Genomic DNA, 23,335 nt, shown 5'->3' on the forward strand with positions numbered 1-23,335 from the left:
CTCGTGACATAATTCTTCATCGTAGAAATGGTGACGTCCAGAAAGCAGCAGAAACGCATCATTCATATGATGCATTACAATATCCCTTTCTATTTTGGCAAGGAGAGGATGCATATCATTTTAATATTAATATGAAAAATCCTACAACTAATGTGGAAATTAACAAAAAGATCAGTGCTATGCATTATTATGCATATCGAACGATGATTCGTGAGAATGCTGATAATCATATATTGAAATGTAGACAATTATTTCATCAATACATTGTTGACATGTATGCAAAAATAGAAAGTGAAAGAATCCTCTACATACATCTAAATCAAGTCAAATTGCCTTCTATCAAGTCAAATTCTCTGCCGAAATCAAGTCAAATTCTACATCCATTTACGTGATGCAGTTGTAAATGATGGCAATCTTAGTGAATTAAGAAAAATGGTCATTTTACCATCCACATATACAGGCAGCCCAAGACACATGCATGAATATGCACAAGATGCAATGACGTATGTTCATGCATATGGTCGCTCAGATTTTTTCATCACATTTACATGCAACCCAGCATGGGATGAAATAAAGGAACTTTTATTAACTGGACAATCACCATCAGATCGTCATGATATTTCTGCACGTGTATTTAAGAAAAAATTAAAATCTTTAATAGGTTTTATTGTCAAACACCATGTATTTGGAGAGACGCACTGTTGGATGTATACCATGGATTGGCAAAAAAGAGGTTTACCACATGCGCATATTTTATATGGCTGACGGAAAAGATAACACCAAACAGAATTGATGAAATCATCTCTGCAGAAATACCAGACATTGAAATTGATAAAGACTTGCACGATATTTTCTCATGAAATATGATTCATGGTCCATGTGGCTCGCTAAATAATAATTCACCATGCATGTGAGATGGAAAGTGCACGAAGCTGTATCCTAGAGACTTACTTGTTAAAACTATTACAGGCAACAATGGATGTATACTCTATCGACGACGATCTACCGAAGATGGTGGAAAATCCATTAAACAAAAAGTACGCAACAATACTATTGATGAAGTACAATATTCTCCATTACTACTAAAAACGTATATCGCAGACATAAATGTTGAGTACTGCAATACAGTAAAAGCTATAAAATAAATTGGTAAATATGCGAACAAAGGAAGCGTTATGGCAGTGTATGCAGTGGAAAATGCAACTGCCTCTATCGATGAAGTCACCTAATATCAACTGGGACGCTACATAAGTAGCAATGAGGCTGTATGGCGTATTTTATCATTTTCCATTCATGAGCGATATCCAACGGTTGTTCATTTAGCCGTACATCTTGAAAATGGACAGCGTGTGTACATCAGAAAATGTACGTGCAAGAGCAATGTCACCACCGCCAGCAACATTAACTGAATTTTTCACATTACGTAGAAATGATGCCTTTGCATGGACACTACTGCACTCTGAAGTACCAACTTATTTTACGTGGAATACATCAACAAGAAAATTTCAGCGTCGTAAACAAGGTAGAGCAGTACAAGGACACCTAAATTTATATTCCACATATGTATTGGGTCGTCTGTACACTGTTCATCCAAATAACGCAGAATGCTTTTACCTAAGATTATTATTAATCAATGTTCGTGGATCAGCATCTTTCCAAGAATTAAAAACAGTCAATGGCCATGTATGTGCTACATTTCGTGAGACTTGCCAGAATTTAAGTCTCTTAGAAAACGATGCTCATTGGGATATTTCACTCGCTGATACTTCTAATACAGCTCAACCACAGCAGATACGTACTCTATTTTCTATTATACTAACTACATGTTTTCCGACTAATCCAAAGGATCTCTGGGAAAAATATAAAAACTATATACGTGAAGACATTCTACATCGCATGAGTAGAATAAATGCCAATCCTAACATTCAATTTACATCAATTATATACAATGAAGCATTAATTTTAATTGAGAATGTATGTTTGACAATAGCCAACAAATCACTGACGGAATTGGGAATGATTGCTCCAAATAGATCTGGTAATGACATTTTCGATATTGATATACAACGAGAAACGAGCTTCGATGTTAATGAATTACAAACATTTGTTCGAATTAATCTGCCGAAATTGGTATTAGAACAACGAGCAGCATGTGACACAATTAGAAATGCAATATCTAACAAGAGTTGTGGTTTATATTTCTTAGATGCACCTGGAGGTCCTGGCAAAACTTTTCTTATTTCAATTATTCTGGCAACTAATAATATTGCCCTTGCTATTGCATCATCTGGTATTGCAGCAACTCTTTTGGACGGCGGTATAACAGCACATTCAGCATTGAAATTGCCATTAAATATGCAGGTAATTGAAACTCCAGCGTGTAATATTAGCAAAGATTCTGGGATGGGAAAAGTACTAAGATCATGTCAGCTTATAATATGGGATGAGTGCACCATAGCACACAAGAAATCTTTGGAAGCACTCAATCGCGCATTAAAAGATTTGAGAGGAAATGAGCAGCTCTTTGGTGGTACACACATTTTGCTAGCTGAGGATTTTAGACAAACTCTACCAGTTATAACACGTTCAATACCTGCAGATGAATTGAATGCATGTCTCAAATCATCATTGTTATAGCAGTATGTGGAGAAAATATCTTTAAAAATCAATATGCGTGTTCAATTACAACAAGATGAATCTTTTGAACGATTTGCAAACCACTTGTTAAATATTGGGAATTGTAAAATGGAAATGGACGAATCCACACACTGTATTACATTACCAGAAAACTTCTGTCACATTGTAGAATCCACTGATGAATTGATTGCCAAATTTTTCCAAATTTATAGCAGAATTTTAAAAATAATCAATGGGTTAGTGAGCGTGCTATATTGGCAGCCAAACACATTGATGTGAGTTTAATAAACTGCAAAATTCAAAATGAAATACCTGATGAAGAAACAACATATAAATCCATAGATACTGTTGTCAATCAAGATGAATCAGTTAATTATCCAATAGAATTTTTAAATTCATTGGATCTACCAGGAATGCCACCACATATTTCATCTTTGAAAATTGGTTCCCCAATCATCCTTCTACGAAATATAAATCCACCGCGACTATGCAATAGGACTAGGCTATCAGTAAAAAAATTGATGAATAACATAATTAAGGCAACCATTTTAAAGGAAAACACCAAGGGGAACATGAACTATACCACGCATTCCCATGATACCAACGGATACTCCATTTGAATTCAAATGTCTACAGTTTCCTGTACGACTAGCCTTTGCAATGACCATTAACAAAGCATAGGGGCAATCATTGCAAGTATGTGGATTAAATTTGATAAATCCATGCTTCTCACATGGACAGCTGTACGTTGGATGTTCACGAGTTGGAAAACCATAAAATTTATTTGTTCTTGCACCAGATAGGAAAACATAAAATTTTGTATATTTACAAGCACTATAAGTATAAAGTTTACCATCAATCATCAAATATCATTCATTTCATGTTGATATTTAATAATTACGAAATTATTGTTCTATTGAAATTTGTTTGCAATATTGTTTAATATCACTAGTGAAGAAGCTTGTTTATTCTACCATCAACTATGCATGTTTGTTTTTACATATGTTATATTCCAATGACATATATGTAGAGATATGTTTATTGTTAATTTTCATTTTGATGCATTGCATACATTTTATCATTAATAAATTATGTTTGAGGTATCGAAACTACCTTTTTGTTCAAACGCAGCAACGTGTGAATGGGTACAGCTAGTAATTAATAAATGTTAAAAGCAATAATTCCTGCATGTATTCATAATTTAACATTGTGTTACCTATGGTATTTTGAAATAGAAGAATTATTTGAGTCTTTCATAATTAAAGAAGTTTTGTAAAACTCACTTAATGCAATATCACGCAATTTAAAAACTTTTAGAATTGATATTTTTTATGAATGGTGAATACCAAAGTTACGGGGCCTGGAAAATTTAAAATTTTCAGCTTCTTCTATTTCTAATTTACTTAATATTATAAACAATAACTATAATCTTTAAAATTATCGAGATCTTCTTTTCGTTTAGTCTTAGTACAGAAAAAAATGTTTATTTGATAGGTTTAAATATTATTAAAAACTAATAATATTAGTCTAAATGTTTACAGAATTTATGATCGTCATTAAGCATGTCGTTATAGCATTTTAATGCTATTTTGTATCGATTTTCTAAAGATCAAGCAGTATAATACAATAAAGTATAATAGATATAAGCTTAAAAAAAAGCAAAGCAGTATAATAATTTCAGAAAGGAGTAATTCGCCTCAGTTTGTTTAAATTTAGAATTCATTTCAGAGTTTTTATATTGCTTAATTTGACGTTTTTTGGATTTTTCAATGTAAGGAAAAAACTAATTGCAAAAAAAAAACTAATTTCTGAAGAAAAAAAACTAATTGCAGTTTAGGTACCACGTATAACTGAGGATAAAAAAAGAGGAGAAAAAAAATTACATTTTGAGCTAGTTTTGGAATGATTAAAATAGAAAATTTTGTCTCAATTTTTTAAGAATCTCAAGAAATAATAAATTATGCGTCTTTATTTACTCATTTTTGACAAAACCGAAATCAAGTATGATTTTTTCTTAGAATTATTTCAATTAAGAGGCTCGGTGTTAATATTTACATAAACTAATATCGTTACTTAATTTTTTGACATTTAAGTTTTAAAATTTAAAAGTTCTGCTTCATTTAATTAAAATATAGTAAATAGTAAAAATATACAGAATTTCATTACTTGTTTGAGTTTGAATAAAAATAATTTTTCCTTTTTTGAATTTCGCCATATAAGCATTTAGTTCATGTAAACAAATTTAAAAATAAAACTTTTGTGCTCAATGTTTGTTGAATGGATTCAATACGAAATATCTATATTACAAATTAAGAAAATTTTATTGTTTAAAACTCTGAAACCATCGAAGTATTACCTAGTGTTATTTTGTCCATTTTCTGTCATATTCTCAAAAATAAATTGTACATCTAATAATTGTAATTGTACCTAAGCACATCAGAGCGGATATGAAAATTTTCACTATAAAAGCACTTGAAGAATATAAATTTCGAAAAAAATATGCATTTTAGAATTAACTAGGGGTGGGTCCAAATATTTTTACAATTAGAAATAAAAAAAAATTTCAAATGTTTTTTTTCCTTTAACGAGGAAGAGAATTTCAACTAAGTGTCTCTTTCAGCTACTTTCTGTCTCCACCAGCAATCAAAATGGTATTGCGTAGAATCATTTTCATTCATTCAAAATCATTTTTAGTGCATTGTCTATAAGGATAAATAAATAAACAAAAAAAATACAAGATAAAAATAATCTATGTATTTCTATCTTTATAAACTTGAAAGTTCTGTAGTAATATGGAGATTATTCTTGCTTCAAACTGGACATTGCAGTTTTTTTCATAGAGGTATAGTTTTGATCAAAGCTAGTGGTAGAAGACACTCCTGATTGTGCTCAAGTAAATCGTGATGTATTTTTTTTTTCAAATAAAATATATCATTTGTGAAATAAGATAGGATTTCATCGAAATATCGCAACTTATTTTTCAAACGATGTAATGTAACAAATTTTTTTTATTCGCTTTATATACGTTTAATCTTGATAAAATAACATTCTAATGCTGATATATATGGGTTAAATGTAAAATGAAAAAACATAGTTTTGTAGCTATAGAAATACAGTAAAGGCGAAATAGAAATACAACTTTTTAATCTTGTTACATTTTATTTTTTAAGGAAAAAAAGTCATCAAATAGGTTGACTTTGTCAAGTTTCTACTCGCAAGAAAATAAATTAAATCTATGTATGATATCTATCTTTCAGCATGAAATATAAAATCTTTCTTTTTATTTGCATTGCGGCTATAGAAATATTCAAGTTTATATAAGATAAATGGTAAAACTCCTAGTATTTTTTCCTATTCTTAAGCGAACATCCCCTTGAACTTTTTCAAAACCAAATCTTTCTTTTTCACATTCTATGGAAGCTTATAGTGTGCTAAAGAATATATTAAAATACTTTTTTTTGTTGACTATCAAGAAAGTTGCGATGATAAATATTGAAATTTTCAACGTCTGTAATAACCATCGTACTCAAATCATATTATTTACGAAACCATATTTTCAACCTTATAAAATTGAGTCCACAAAAAATATTTAACGTGCGAAGTGCGGGCAATAGCGCAAACATACCATAATTTTGGTTTTGTTTTGAAGAACTACTTCAGTGTCCAAGCACAGAATAAAAGGGGGGGGAACAGCAGAATTAAAGGCAGACAGTGAGTTATACTGACGACATTGCTACCATAATGCTACTGGTCACAAAATTGTAGAGCTTTTTCTGACCTCAATGGACTGTTGCGTGAAAGCATCCTTAACTATTGAGCTGAACATATTAGTTTAAAATATAAGCCTAAAATTAGTAAATAATGGAAGGAGACAAATTTATAAAAAATGGGAATTTGACGTGGAGTTAACTGCAGCAAAAACTGCACGGGAATTACATGATGAAAGCAACTTTAGTTACAGTACCGTTACGAATCATTTGAATGGTCTGAACAAAGAACGGTTAAGAAGCCATTAATTAGTAATAAAAAAAAGATAACCAATTTAAAATTTGAACACCATTTGACTTGAAAAAAAAATTCTGATAAATCCTAATTAAACTCAGTTCGAGACTGATGACAGGAAATATGTTCGACATCTGAAAGGAACGAGAGATTATCTTAGATATCAAATTGCTACTGCGAAGTATGTTGGAGGTAATATTATGATTTAGGTAGTCATTTTGGCTCAAAGATGTGGACTAGCAGTGCAAATGGATAATAATGTGGATTGCTTCTTGCTTTCAGATATTTTGCAAACTTTTTATTTACAAAATAACGGCGTATGCTGATCATATGATGATAAAAATTAATCATTAACTAAATATTATTTTTAAAAAAAATCAAAATATTCAAAACTTTATAATAGAAAAAACTTCTTCAACCAGGCTTAAAAGTATTTAAAGTAAATAGGATAGGCAAGCAAAACTTTTTCAGAATTTTTGATTAAATGCGCAAGGAAAGTGTACACGGTTTTAATTTTTTAACGTACATTCTCATTTGAATGCTTACAGATCTTATCGTTATTTATTTTTTCTTTAATACTTAATTGTTTTATTTTACTCTGATTTATTTTTTGAATCTGCAGGAATGAAATTTTGATTGAAAGCAGCTAAAATGTCCAAGCTTATTCCTTGCTATTATTGTTATTTGAGAAACAGCGACATTTTTTTATCTGATGTAAATTTATCGGAAGTACGATGAATTAAAAAAGTAACATTTTATAATTGATTCTAGAATAATTAATTGTTATATTTGCTAAATTATAATAAAAAATACCATTTAAACCGATATACTTCTCTCTAAAATGCGAAGGTGAAATTGGTATGACTGAAAGAGTCATTTTTAACTGTTAACTTAACGTGAGTAAGTTCCAATTTTTTTTTTTTTTTTTTTTTTTTTTTTTTTGAAAATTAGAATTTTTTTTCGAGAATCAATCTGAGCGTTTTGCTTTAAATATTGACTATTTATACATTGTAGGAGAAGACTTTTTTTTCCCTTTTTTTTTTTTTACATTTCATGCGCAAACTCTTAAAATAAAGATCGTAATATAGAAAATAGAGAGAGAGATTAGATGTTAACAGATATGGTTTGTCATTTTAAAAAATTAATACGCAATAATAATACTGATTATTTCTATTTACGTCAATTTTTTTTCTTTTTAAACGCAGATGCATCGTTTTTATTATTATACCAAACTAGCTGGTTCTTTGTTCGGAGTGAAAAGAAACCTTAATTAATCAATGTATAGGTGGTACTTAAAAACTACCAAATCATGCAAAAAAATTGACAGGTAATTAACATTACAAATGTAAAATTTAAAATAGCTTAAAATCGTCTCTTGTTATTATTATTTGTTTCCCTTTCCGATGTTTTTGCATCATTAAATTAAGGAAAATAAGTTTTTAGAAGTTTTATCAAAATATATGCTATCTCTTTTCAGAATCATTCGGCAACAAAAATAATGCTATTGATTATTGATAGTGGCCAGCATACGTTTCTCTCACGTTTTTTAGGATGGAATAATTAAAATTTTTGAACAAATGCAATTGCATGCTTGACGACAAAGGGTTCTGGGAATTAAAATATAAAAAGTGAAGTTCGACAAAAATGACAGGTAAACAGACAAACTCACCAACCCTTTTTTCAATTATTGCGGATTTGCTTTCGTGGATGCAGTATCGATTTTTTAAAATAAAAACAAGAAAGCAAATTTAAAAGTTTTATCAAATACATGCGATACATATTATGGTTGAAATTATTTAAGCCAAATATTAATCCAGTACACGTTGTGATATGGGTTGAAAATTTTACCATTTCCTCATTATTGAGGGAAAGCCAAATGCTGCTTGCTTTTTTAAGGCATTCGGCTAATTTCGACAACTTTTTTAATTAAAATAAAATTATAAAAAATATAAATTATAGTCTATTTGTTTTATTATGTAGAAAACTTGCAAAAATAGCAAAAAATTTTTATTTTTATATTTATGTTTTTTAAATGCCTATTTATAGATAAGAAGAAGGCAATTTTTTCCCAGATACGCTAAGCACTAAAACAATTTCTGCCACCCAAAACAAAAAATCCTTTGAGAATTTATTTAGAGGGTTATCAACTATGCATTGAACTATTACCTTAAAAACAATTTCATATACCGCAGAGTTAAGGATCACTGCAGCTAAAAGAGCAAATTTTAAAAGAATTTGCGAAAGAAACAAGCACAAAAAAATTGAGTTCCACTTTTTTCTTCTTGTCGGTAGTTTTAAACATAAGTGCTATAATCATAAAACTTCATGAAAAACTGTAGACAATTATATTAAAAACAGCGTAAGATATTGTGTTTAAGGTGGTGTAAAATGTTGAACAATATGAGTTTGAGATAAACGCATTTAATGACTTAAAACTATCCAATGTAATCACCTTGTAAGAAATTTTTATAACCTTGTAAATAAATGGAGTGCAAACAAAAGTAAAATATTTTTAGAAAGCTAAAATTACCAGAATTCTAAATTTATAATAAACTCAATTTAAAAAGATTTTGTCTAAAATCTTGTTTTGCACCTTAAGTATACCGTCATGTGGGGCTACTTTGAGCAGGATTTCGCAGCTTTTGAACTTTGACAAGTAAAAAAACTATGTTAATTCAAACTTTAGTAAAATCAATCGATATTATATTCATAACTGGACTCAGACGAGTGAATTTGATCAATATTGGCATTATTTGTATGTAATATTTACAAATAATAAGTCAAAACATACCTTGCACGAAGCAGCCCCCAAGTGGGGCTACTTTGTGCAGCGATAGGAATTCAGTTTAATAATCATGTTTTTAATAAAATATTTATATAAAATTGTTACAAAAGTTAATTGTGGACATTTTTAATAACAAAAACATCAAGATATGTAAAGATATTAGTTGGAAAATAATTTTAAGCATTAAGAAACCTATTTTTATAAAGAATTTTTTCTTAAAAAGAATGTTTATTTCAAAGCATTTGAGTTTAAACAAAAGGAAACCATATACATTTTTGAACATTGAAATGGATAAAGTTCAAAAATAATAATAATTACATATTCATTAACATTTATAATATTGATAAATTTGAACATAACATGTTTCTGTCAAAATCACCTGATGTCCTATAAAATATATTTTTATGTGTTAAATCGTTTGATTAATTCATTAAAAAAATCTTTGTAGAAGAAAAATAATAGTTTAACAGTACGTTTCACGTGTCTCTTGTGAATTTTATTAGAGATAGTATTTCTGTGGATTTTGTACTTCTGAGAAGCTTCTGCAATCGACATACCACCAGCAACTGCTGGCAAAGATTGTTGCAGATTTCCTAAAGTGTAATAACGGTAGTTTCTCGTTCCATGTATTTTTTTTTTTATAACGTCTGACAATTTTTCTGCAGAAGAAAAAAAAAACGAATGAAACTTTGCACAAAGTAGCAACCACAGTGAATTTTTTTTTCCGTTTATTTGTTATTAATTTTCAAATTTTTCTAACGCTAACACGATATAAATGTTTATTAATATATAAATAAAAAATTTTGCACTTACGACAATTGTTTTATCAATGTCTTTGCATTTCAGAGCTAAAGTTTCCGTTCACACTTTTTGACGTCCAAAGTTCTCGGAAAGTTGTTGACATTGGATAAACAAAACTCACTATGAGATTGTTTTAAAATTCAAAAAAATGTTTGTAGTAATAGAGCAGACTTCTATCTTCAAATTCCACACATTTTTAACGTGAAAAAAACATAATACTGAATAGCAGCACTTGAAAAGTGCCAAATTCGAATTTGCACAAAGTAGCCCCACATGACGGAAGTCATTCTGAAAGAGCCAAAAGTGAAAGAGAAATAGTTTTTTTTTATCTAATAGAACGTAAAATAAGTAATTAATGTATTTGTACCATGCCATTATTTTTTCAAATAAGTAAGCAATAAATTAATTGTGTGACAACGCTAAACAACTAAAGATTATGCTGCATTGGGATTCAAATGAAAATAATTTTCAAATTTGACCAATTTTCTGCTGAGTAATGAGAGAAAGAAAACAGTTGATTCACAGCCAAAATATACCACAAAATTATCAAATTTTATCCCACATTATGAAACCATATTTTATTGTTAAGTAGCTGAATACCCGTTCTCCGCACAGGATGAAAAATTCAAACTATTCAAATTTTAAAAAAAATGCATGGTTAAAATTTGATTTCTCAGAAACTATTCAACCAATTCCACTGAAATTTTGTATTCTGAACAGTAAAATTAGTTGCTTTAAAATTATGTAAATATTTATGTATCCTACAATTCAAAAGTTTTACGACTGTTATTAAATAAAATAATAGTAAATAGTATATATTTACAAAATTTTATTTTTTGCATGGAATTATCTTTCGACAAACAAATTTTATAATTTCGAGTGAAATTGTTCAATTCGCTTCGTAAATTCTCGAGATATGGCAAAATATGTAAAAAAAAAATAATAACATTTGGGTGTCCAAACTTTTAATCGCTCTACTGACCAAACTATGGGGATCATATTTCCAAAATTGCAGCTACACACTGTAAGCTGGGGGTCAGAAATCCAAATCTGTCATAAAAAAGGTATGTTTGTTCAGAGAAAGTACGTTTTTGTGTCTGATTTTATCACTTAAAATATCGTCAGCACTGATTAATTAGCGTATTTGAGATCACCCTCCCCCTTAAACCATTAAGATGGAGTCCTAGAATGTGAAGATCAAAAGTTATGATTAGATTAAAAGTTATCATTAGTAATAGAACAAAAGTTGTTCTATGTGATCTGCTTTATTTTCGTTTTATTGTACATTGTTGGTTGTAAACTCAAAATTAGGTCGGCTGTTCAACAACGATCATAAAATAAAATAAAATACTTCCCCCTATAGACCACGTGACTAGCCTTTTTGTAGAACTAAATAACCATAATATTTATAAATTTTTAAATTCTTAATGAAGCAATGAATTTTTTTTAATACTTCAATAAAACAATGCTTGGTTTTACATTTGTTAAAAATTCGTTTTATTTAGTCTTATTTGCACCTTAATAAATTAGTTTTAATTGCATGTCTTCCCCATACTCAATCACGTAATAAATTTAGAAGCAAAGAACTCAAAACGAATGTCTATGTGTTACATCCGAAAGTATAACATAGTGTGGCTCAATACCACTTTACTGAACTTAAGTGGTCTCGCAGTGGACTGATTAAGACACGGTTCCCAGCAGATCACCGAAGTCAAGCATCACTGGCTGCAGTCAGTGCGCGGGTGGGTGACCACTTGGATAAGTTTGCGCAGGGACCAAGGGTGAGTGGCATTGGTCCTCGTTAAACTGTTCTAATGAAAGGTGCTCGACTTCACGTGCAGGTCGTCGGGCTACCAAAGCGGGGGTGCCATCCCCTCTGCAGAGGATCAAAATTGTGTTGGCATGTCTTCGGATCTTCCTCAGGGATGTTTCCCAGATCGTCGCCAACAGCCCACTGTGCAGCTCCAGTGCGACGTAAATGAACTACAATATAAGAGGAAAAAATCCTAAAGTGTAATACATAATTTGTTTAAAAAATTTAGTATTAAAATAGTATTCATCGCCAAATTTTTAAATAATCTGAATTTTTACTTTCCATATAAAAAGAAAAGTAAAAATTAATTCCCCTTATATTTCAAATCGTCTTTAATCGCTCCCGCGAAATTACCACCACCTGGTCTGATCAAAATCCACGATTATTATATAAAGAAAAGTATCTCGATCTTGAATTAACAAATCTGGAATGAAACAGGGAAGATAAAGATGATTTTTCTGAATGCTTTGAACTAAAGGATTAAATCTCTATGATTAAATATATTTCATTTGTTGTTTACTATTGTTGTTTACCTCGTATAAATGTATCCTCTAAACTCCAAAGATTTTTTTTTCTTTTTTTTTTTTTTTGTATTTTAATAATAAACATATAGTTGCATCAAAATTATAAGTTCTTTTAATTATAGGATTCCACTCATTTTAATTTTTGTATTCCTACAGATTTATTTTTCGATACTGTTGAAATTTAGTTAAAACCTATTCGATAACAACTGCATTCCTCCCTACGTTTGCTTTTCGTCTTGAATGCCTTTTGTAGCGTGTTTGTTACATATCAATTGAATTCAATCAATAATTGTTGGCAGAATTCTTTTAGAGCAGTACAGAATTCTTACAAAAATTTTATTCTAGTGCTGCCATCTGTGTAAAAAACACATTAATAATAATAATAATTGAAAAATGTATGTTACAAATTCCGTAAAGGAAACAAGGTTTATAAAATCAAAAATGAATTGCATGAAAATTGTCAAATAATATTATCATTCAAAAATATATAAATAATATTTGTAGGATTTTATATACAAATGAAAAATTGGAATAAACCTTTTTAGTGGCTTTCTTTATTCATAGATTGACTGTAATTCAGAACCTCCATAAATGAATAGAATGCTATTTCTAAACTTTATCCTTCATTCATACATTCTTTAAAAACAGTAAAGTCTACAGTTATTACCAGCATTCATCGGGGGTTTGAGTGGATATTTATAGGTCAGAACCTTCCTAAAAAGAGAAGCAGAAAAAATTAAACTGTTTATTACATTAAAAATTATCTTATAAAGGTTACAATTAAGAAATTTACCTAAATTAATTGAACCAGTAAAAAAGTTCATATATGACACATCCAAACTATTCCACCTAGTGGATTTAGGAATAGCTTATCATATTTAGTTTCCACCTTAAAAATGAATCATAGCTAATACTATGATCAGAAAAAATAAAATAATGTTCATAATTCATTATTTTATTAAACGAAATCAAGGAAAGGAATAAAGAAAATGGTTGTTAATTAGAGCTGCTTTAAAATTATCAGTTTCTTTTAAAACTCTTTATAATTGGAAATAATTTTGCAAACCAAAAAATTTTATTAGTAAAAATCTTAGCAAAATCCTTATTGTCTAAGTCTGAATTAAAAAAGGTTCTCCTTTTGAGCGGAAAGTTAAAATCAGTTCTTTTGCCGAAGAATTTAAAGGAAATAAGTCTACCTCCAATAATATTAAGACTTAAATCCAGAAAATTTAATGAAAGATTTCAAATATTAGTTTTGTTGAAAATTAATTCACTTAATAAATTTGCTTGTTTAAAATTTTAAAAACATCAAAATTAAAAACCAAATGATCTGAGATAGGGGTAATTCGTAAGAGGATTAAGGATACCAAATGATTTAACCGATATATATTCTTGGAGAAAAACATTAATATAAAAATTATTGCTTAGTGGATACCACTATTTTGTTGAAAAAAGACAGTAAATACTTTAAATGTTGTTTAGATTAGTATCAACGAGAAATTTCCAGCTTTCACCTTCACTAATATCATTAAGACTAAATATGAATTTCAAGAAGCTCATTGATAATTTCATTAGTTTAAAGGGGAATATCTTAGTTATGGAAATCAAAACAGCTTAATTAATTTTACTTAAAGATTTGAGTGTTTTTGAAACTTGTGTACTATTATTGATATTCTAGTTTGTACTGTTACCCTTCAAACTTTGGTTAGGCTATGATCGCTGAATTTAACTTTGGTAACAGTTACCCAGGTTCATCAATAGACAAATAACCAAGGAATTACAGGAAACACTTAACATTTAAAACTATTTTTATTACAACTCTAAATTCTCAACAGACATAACTCTACTCATTTCGAAATGCTAACATGTGCACAAATATCTCCAAATTATACACTATTTCAAGTTCCAAAATTTTATACACAAAATTAACCTTTTCGATAAAATGCAATTTTAAAATTCTAAGGCATAACATTCCACTAATTCAAATCAAAAAAGACAATTAAGAAATAAAATGCACTCGTATTCTAACTCTACTAAAATCACTTAAAATTTAAATTATGATATCTCTATAACCTGTAATTAAGCTTAAATATCAATGGCTCTCCTTAAAATATGAATCTAAAAACACAGTAGAAACAGTTTAAAATTTAGGGTAAATTCTTCTTCTGAAATGGTATCCAAATCGAAATTAAAGTTATAAATAAAAAATTGAATTTACGGACCACCTTCTGGAACGCTCACCGGAATTGCAGCTAAGCTCGTGTACAAAGCAAACTCCTAGTTTCAGTTAGCCAATGCAATCCTCCTTAAATATTAATAAACTTAACTACACATAATTCACCCCAAAAATCCCCTTTTAAAAGGATAACTAAAATTTCTAAAAAATATTATTATTGTGATTGAATTTAAACTTTATCATAGTGGTGCCATCTATTGAAAAGTAACCCATCTTTAAAAGTATTGATAAAAAAAAATACAACAAATTTCTATTTATTACAAGTTCAGGTGATTATTATTTTTAGAATGTTTGCTAATCTTATTATATACCATTTTAAGAATATTTTCAAAATAAATACCAATTTTTTGTGTTATTATTTACGCCACTAGCAATTAACCTGGATTTAGTTGGGGTTACGTACAATTTTGAATTAGCAAAAAAAAAAAAAAAAAAAAAAAAAAACGTAAGTTGTTAATATTATTTGGTTTAATTTCAAATCTTTCATAGATAGCATTAATTTTGTAAATAACTAACTGAATTCCCGTTCTTCGTTAGGGGTGAATAAAAAAAAATAAGCAAAGAATCAATAAATCAGTACTCAGAAACATGCTCAGAACTGAAAAGCGTATGCTGACGCAATTAAAGACTTTTCTAGAAGAACCGGGTAAGTGAAATTTCTAGGGGTATTATGAATCAGAGAAAATAACAAAAAAATCGTTGCATTAATATGGATATGTTAAATATAACAGATCCTGTTTTTGCTTTCACTTTAATATTAACATAATTTATCATATCAGATTTTAGTATTCTTGCAGGATATTTATTTTAAATTAGGCAGTGGTAAATAAATTAAAAGACAAAGAATTATTAGTCCCAACTTCTAATAAATAGGTAATAAAATAAATCAGATTCAACTTTTTGTTTCGTTCTGAAAATGTCACTTACCTGGTTCTTCCACTAAGTTTTTCAATTAATATAGATAAAAAAATTTCATTTTTTTAATTAAATATTATTTGTTGCCCTAATTGGTATCTTTACGTCAATGAAGTAAGAAACACACGTTTTTTGTAGTTCGTCGCATTAGAATAAAGATAAAATGTATTTACCATCACTTGCCATGATGATACTGCTCGCGGCCAACTCATAATTGTCAAAATTTACCACTATCAAGTATTTTTCTTCGGTACAATCACCGAAAAAAAGATATAACCCTGAATAGCTTTCGTTCTAATGATCGGATTTTCACGTACTAAGTATCAATCTAAATGGTTCTTGTGGTGACCTTAAATATGCGAATTATTTAGTGCTAACTATTAATTAAGTTACAAAATCGGTCACAAAAACGTACTTTCTCCGGATAAATAAATGGCCTTTTTTTTTTTTTTTTTTTTTTTTTTTTTTTTTTTTTTTTTTTTTTTTTTTTACCTATTTGGATTTTTAACGTTCAAAATGTAGGGGGTAGCCGCAATCAGGGAAAGGGTTAGGAGAGGGATCCAAAGTTCGGACCCCTTAATGTTAATTTCACTTTTGCTTTTTCAATCATATTTATGAAACTAATTAAGCAAAAAAAAGTGCACCCACTTAAAAAAACCTTTTACCCAAAGATAATTTCACGAAAAAAATAATTCTTAATAATTATTTATTATTTTTTATCATTTAATTTACTTGAAGATGAACAAATTTTGAATTGTGAGGTATGCATTTCTTATGCCATATTAATCTACATATTTTTATATTGAAAAATCTAATGTTAAAACTGTTTTTATTTAGCAGAAGATGAGAAAAATTAAAATTGATTATTTTTATTTTCTTTGATAAATTACTTTGGCGACAATGAAGAAATATTTAAATGGGGCGATAAATATTAAAATGTAGTTGACTTACGAGAGGAACTTGACTTACGCGCGGGAAGCGTAAAATTTCATTAATATTTTTTTCGCTAATAACCGATTGCTAATCTTCTTTTCTAATTTTATTCAAATTATAAAATACGATGTTTCTTTTTTAGAAGTCTAAAAATTTATATGTAATTTTTGCAAAGAAATTTGAATAAAGCATTCTATTCAACGAATGACGAATTTTGTAAAAGCATGCTTCTGATAGAATATGATTATACATCAGATTGTGCTTATATTTAATGTGATTACATTTAATTTTTTAGTTTCTTTTTTCAATAATTGATACAATTTCAATAATATACAAATTGTATTCATAGATTTAGAATAATATATTTATCAATTTCTTCAATATATATTTTATAATTATAGATACGAACGCGTAGTCAACATTTTAAAGCATTTTAAAATTTCTCAACATCTTATATATCATCTTAATCGTAAAATTTTTTTTTTAATCATCTGCGCTTGTTTCGCAGAACTATTTTACCAACTATTTAATTAAATATTAATATTTTAAAAATCTTATTTTTTGCGTAAATCATACTTTTTGCGTTAATTATATTTTTTTCATTAATATACTAATCAATTTTTTTATTACTTTAATTTAGGTTTTCATTTAAATTAAAGTTCCTTTTTAAATTATTGTCAAGTTTTGATTAAAAGAAAACTTGCCTGCTAGCTAAGAATAAAATCTAGTTAAGAAATTAAAAACATTCTGCCGTTTAAAAACATTCAGCTGCTTAAAAACATTCTGCTGTTTAAAAACATTCTGCTGTTTAAAAACATTCTGCTGTTAAGAATGTGACTCTTGTATTCTGGATTCAAGATTACGAAGTTGAAAATAAAATAAAGCTGCATATTCACTTGTTGATTGGGGCTCAAAGGTGCAAACTCGTGAAATGGTAACTTAAATTATGAAAAACGAGAATCGCATAACTCATCGTGAAGACGCAGCTTACCACGATAAAAAAGACATAAAACTGTTATATAAACATTTTATAAATTAAAATGTGTCATTTTTTCACGAAACTGTATGAATTTCAATAAAAGTTGAAAATAATTTGCATTTCAACAACTATGCCAAGATATTTCTGTATTAAAACTGATAAAAATAATTGTATTTATTTTCAGAAATACCTTTAGATGTAACAAAATAATACAACAAGGCTAGAGAAAATTTGAAACCATCTTGTTTCAAATTAAGATTGTTAAATTTTATTTTTTGAATATAAGCCAAAATATATGCATATTTATTCTATCTTTTGAAACAAAATTATATTCGATGAAAAATATTAAAAATCTTCCACGGAAACAAAATGATACGCACTTAAATTATAAAAACCTTCCTTAAAAAAGAGTTAGAACCATATAAATAGACCTTTCAAAAATTTTGTTAATTATTAATTCACTTTGTTAATTAATAATATGGAAGTTATTGATTCACAAACATACTAAAAACATAATAATTGAACGAAAAAAATATAGAGGATAAACGTTTACTTATTACTACTTCAACGCATTTCTTCATTAAATCAAATTTATTAAAGTGTCTTTTTGTTATATATATATATATATATATATATATATATATATATATATATATATATATATATATATATATATATATATATATATATATATATATATATATATATATATATATATATATATATATATATATATATATATATATATATATATGTATAATATATATATATATATTTATATATATATATTTATATATATATATTTATATATATATATTTTACCCTACCCTTCTTTGCTTAAAGTTTTTTTTCTTTTTTTGTGAAATAAACCAGAGTTATATAATTCACGATCTAGATTAAAGGAAAAGAATTTAAAAAATCCTAATATAAAATAATTAAAAAACAGGAAATATCCAACATCATGCATATTTACATGATACGTTCAGTGCAAAAAAATATATATATCTTTGAATCATTGCTGAAAGGAGAAAAAAAGGAATATTCTATTTCATCTTCATGGTGCTACTGATTTATGAGGAGTTTTAATTTGAGGGTAAGTGCGCGCACTACCGTTGAACTATGCTTACCATCGGAGAGGAAAGAAAGATGTTTGGAACTTCTTAATTTCACAAGAACTATGTTAACTGAAAATACGCAAACAAAACATGATATCATAAACGTGGACGAGGTACCCTTAAGGTTTGATTATCCCCCTCCCCGAATAAAACTGTTAGCGGGGTTAGCGGGATTCCAGCGGGGTTCGTCGCCTTTACAACAACAGGTAACGAGAAAGTTGCTCTCACGGAAATTTTGGCATGCTCCACGTTTGGGGTAGAGCTTGTAGTCCTAATAATTTTTAAGTGGAAGACAATGCCGAAAGAGAATTCTCCAAATGGAATCCAGGTTTAGTGAACGGAAAAGGGTGGGCGAAACAGGCGGTCATGACATCGTGGATGTTATCAGTATGGAGAGGGCACCTTCTTTAAGGCCTGTTTACACGGTCCAATTTCTTGAATCCGAGAAATTGGACGGATTTCTCTGTCCAAGAAATTGGATGATTCGTTGACACTATCCAAGTTCTTGAATGTCGCTGATTCGTTGAAAGAAAAACTTGCGCATGCGCATTGTTCATATTCAACATTATAAAATTATACTTACATAAGTTTAAAATTACTAAATAAATTCAAATAAAATCATAATAACACTAATAAACCTCAACAGATCAATTTATTTGGACTAAAATCTATGAAAACCCTCAACAAAATGACATAATTTGCTTCCAGCTTGTTGACGTCACAAAACCTAAGACGCTGATTGGTTAAGGGAGAAAAAACTTGGATGGAAAGTTGAACATGCTCTACTATCGTCCAAGAAGTTGGACCAAGTTTTTGGATGTTTGTTTACACGATCCAAGCTCAAAGCAAAACAAGTTTCCATCAATATCAATCAATCTCTGTCCAAGAAATTGGATCGTCTAAACAGGCCTTAAATTCCAAAGGAATGTTGATCATGGAGCTCCTCCATACTCGTAACCATCGAACGAGTTAGGGTTAGAAAAGTGACGTCATGTTTCTGCACCTACAGAAAACTTGTAACCTCGCGCTTTCAGGCAGATTTTGCTAGATTACAGAAAGGTTTCATCCTCTTACCTGAAAAATTGACAAATTGAAATGAGGTTTAATTAAAAATTAATCTAATACTTATATTCTCTCTATATATTTTAAATATGTACATTGTGTTTAAATATTTAAAACTTAGTAAGGTACTAATATAGATGACACTAAATTTGATTTTCAACCTTGCAGCCCAGTAAAGTTTGACTTTTTAGTCTGAAAAAATAATAGTTTTTTTTTCCTTCATAGAAATCTCTATTACATTATTATAAATGAAACTTAAAAATTCCCCTACTTTCTCCTGTACGCTTTCCCCTTCTTTGAATGGAAGAATTAAATTTCTTCCTGACAGTCAGGTGAGGCATATTTTCTAGCGTATGTTTTTCCACTAAACTGAATGAGACCATCCTGAGACGATCGGAATAATAGTTCAGACGTTATAAAAATCTTATGTATAAAAAGTACAAATTTGTACTTGTACTTATTTACGATATTGCTATTTAAACAAGTAAGACATTTTTTCCTATGCATTCCTTTATGTAACATTAATTACTACAGTGGCGTACGCAAGGGAGGGGTTTAGGGGTTTGAACACCCCCCTTGCGCTCAGACAAAATGGCAAAAATAAACATTTTCGTAGAAATTATGCGGGTATTATTTTTTAAGACTATATATTTTTATTCGCCTTATGCCTACCTTTTTATCTCACGGTATTTCTCAGAATACTGAAAAAACCATTTACTATAATAGGGTTGTATTTAAGAAACCAAATTCACGTGATACTGTTGCGGACTGGTTCCTTTCTGTTCTGCCAGTCGCGATAGTTTTCGAGACTAGCTGTCATTCGCGAGGTCTTCACGCGATGATTCTGGAATCTTAGACGTTCTGTCGTCTTTGAGACAATTCGAGAATTTTGGAGATGCGGTGAAAAATTATATAAAAGGGGGAACGGAGTACAATGTAAGTTTTTCTGTTGTACAGAAATGTGATACTTCCGTTGAAGAAAACGTTTCTAGCAAAACAAAATCTGATGAATGTGAAAGTGGCCCTCAAAGTGTTACTTCCTACCCATATGACATTGGACTTTTTTCAGAAGATATTACATGCGAGAAAATATTACATTATGTTTTTAAACTTAAAAAATCAAATCAAAATTTAACTAAACAATGTTGTCTAAATCAAAATTGTCTAGCTGTCTAAATTAGGGAAATAATAATGCTTTATTACATACTCGAATTTCTTTTAGTAGCTTCAGAAAATTATGAACACCCCCCTTGAAAAAATTCTGCGTACGCCACTGAATTACTATACATGCTTTTAAAAGATAATTTCATGCAAATAATAATTTTAATAATTATTTATTATTTTTTAATAATTAATTAAATTGACGATGAAAAAATTTTGAATTAAAAGGTATGATTTTTTTTATATATCATATTAATCTGCATATTTTTCAATTGAAAAATCTAAAGTTTCAACTGTTTTTATTTAGTAGAAGCTGAGGAAAATTAAAATTAATTACTTTTAAAAAAATAATTTGGCGACAATGAAGAAACATTAAAATGGGATGATTAATATTTAAATGGCCATTAACTTACGGAGAACTTGACTTCGCGCGCGTGGCGCAAAATTTCAGTCTTATTTTTTTCGATAGTAACCGATTGCTATTATTCTTATTTTTATTTTTTTAACTACAAAATACAATGTTTTATTTTTTAGTTGTCTAAAAATTTCTTCGCAATTTAGTAAAGAAATTTGAATATTACATTTTATTGAATAAAAAACATTTTATTCTACGAATGTCAAGTTTTATAAAAGCATGCGAACCAGATTGCGTTTATTTAATGTGATTTTATTTTATTTTTTAGCTTGTTTTCTCAATAATAGATACAATTTCAATAATATACATGGGTATGCATAAAGTTGGAATAATATGTTTAGCAATTTCTTCAATATATATTTATAATTATTAATATGAATAAGTAGTCAACATTTTTAAGCATCTTAAAATTTCTCAACATCTTATATATCATCTTAACCTTGAAACCCTGTCCGGAAGTGTTCTGCAGAACTATTTCACCAACTATTTAATTAAATTTTAACATTTTTAAAAATCTTATTCTTTACGCTTCTACGTATACTATATATTCATCAATTTACTAATAATTTTTTTTAGTACTTTTGTTTCGGTTTTCATTGAAGCTTCTTTTCAAATTATTGTCAAGTTTTTTTTAAAAAAGAAAACATAGAATTATTGCTTGCTAGCTAATAATAAAACCTTGTTAGGAAATTAAAAGCATTCAGCTGTTTATATTTATATGATGCAGAACAACTGACTATTTACTAAGCATAAAAATTTTTTTCGAAAAATGAATATAAATTATTGATTGTCTTTTTTTTTTCTTTTCTTTTTTGTATCTTGAGACTTCAACATAGATTATCTAAAATAGTGTTGATGTTTTATTAGTCACTACAAAGAGTATAAAGATACCGAACATAAAAAACTGTCGAATACGTAGCCAACATTTTTAAGTGTCTCAAAATATCTCAGTATCTTAAGTGTCGTCCGAGCATCTTAGTTGTGAAATTAAATTTTTAATTATCTGACCACAGAACTATCCTGCAAATTATTTCATTATATCTTTTACTCTTTCTTTATGATACTATGTAGATTTTTCCGGATCATATACTAAACTATTTGGTTTAATTTTTATTGGTACTGAGAGGTTTTCTTTGAACACTCGTTGTAAGTAATTTTTATTTTATTTTATGACCGCCGTTGAACAGCCGACCCAATTTTTGGGTTTACGACTACTAATGTTCAACGCCGTAGCCTTGTAGTTTTGAACCAATCCAGAAGACAAGGAAACTCCTGGATCGGTACGCCCATAGGAATTGATTTGTTATGGGAACATGAAGGACTTTGAGACTCGACAGATTTAACGTGCATCAGTCACCATTTACTACACGGGGAGTCTTCGACCGGCGGGGACCGAACCCACGAAGTCTTGGACATGGGCGCCCGGCACCCCACTGACCAGGCTATCTCGGCTTAGTAGAGACAATTTAATTTTACATTGATTAACTAGCAGCGTTACGTTACAGACTCAAAGGATGGACGTCGACAATAACAGTACAATATAAAATAGCTAGTCACGCCACATGTATTTTATTTTTTTTTTTAATTATTTTTTTTTCTTTTTTTCTTAATTTCTTTTTTAAATTTTAAATTTAATTTTTTTTTATTATTATTATCATTTTTTCTTTTTTTTACATTTAACATAAGCGCAGCTTAACCCAGGTGATACTGAGGACTCTGTGCGCGTACGTACCTACAGCAGTAAGAGATTGGCACTTTGGCTTGGTGACGATATGGTGACAACACTTGCGTCGACGGGGAGGCCCATGATCTGAAGCAATTTGCGATGACGGGTGCGAAAGGAAAGAAAGGAAGAGCTAAAATTACTTAATTTCGACAGTCTGGCTGCTGCACGAGCAAAGCAGCACCCAAACCGCCATCCACTGTCCCGCGACATTTAACATTATGTCGACATTTA

The 23,335-nt window shown here is 29.1% G+C and overlaps 1 protein-coding gene across 1 annotated transcript; it reads left to right on the forward strand.

Annotated features, from left to right (window-relative positions):
- The first annotated feature begins 1,338 nt into the window (after window positions 1-1,338).
- LOC107436440 (uncharacterized) lies at window positions 1,339-2,637 on the forward strand. Its single transcript, XM_016048171.1, has one exon. It carries the CDS (start codon window positions 1,339-1,341, stop codon window positions 2,635-2,637), a length of 1,299 nt encoding a protein of 432 aa, XP_015903657.1.
- Window positions 2,638-23,335: the final 20,698 nt, after the last annotated feature.

Source organism: Parasteatoda tepidariorum, chromosome 3 (assembly GCF_982258835.1).
Source record: "Parasteatoda tepidariorum strain Cologne lab strain chromosome 3, Ptep-v5.0, whole genome shotgun sequence".
Taxonomy (NCBI): domain Eukaryota; kingdom Metazoa; phylum Arthropoda; class Arachnida; order Araneae; family Theridiidae; genus Parasteatoda; species Parasteatoda tepidariorum.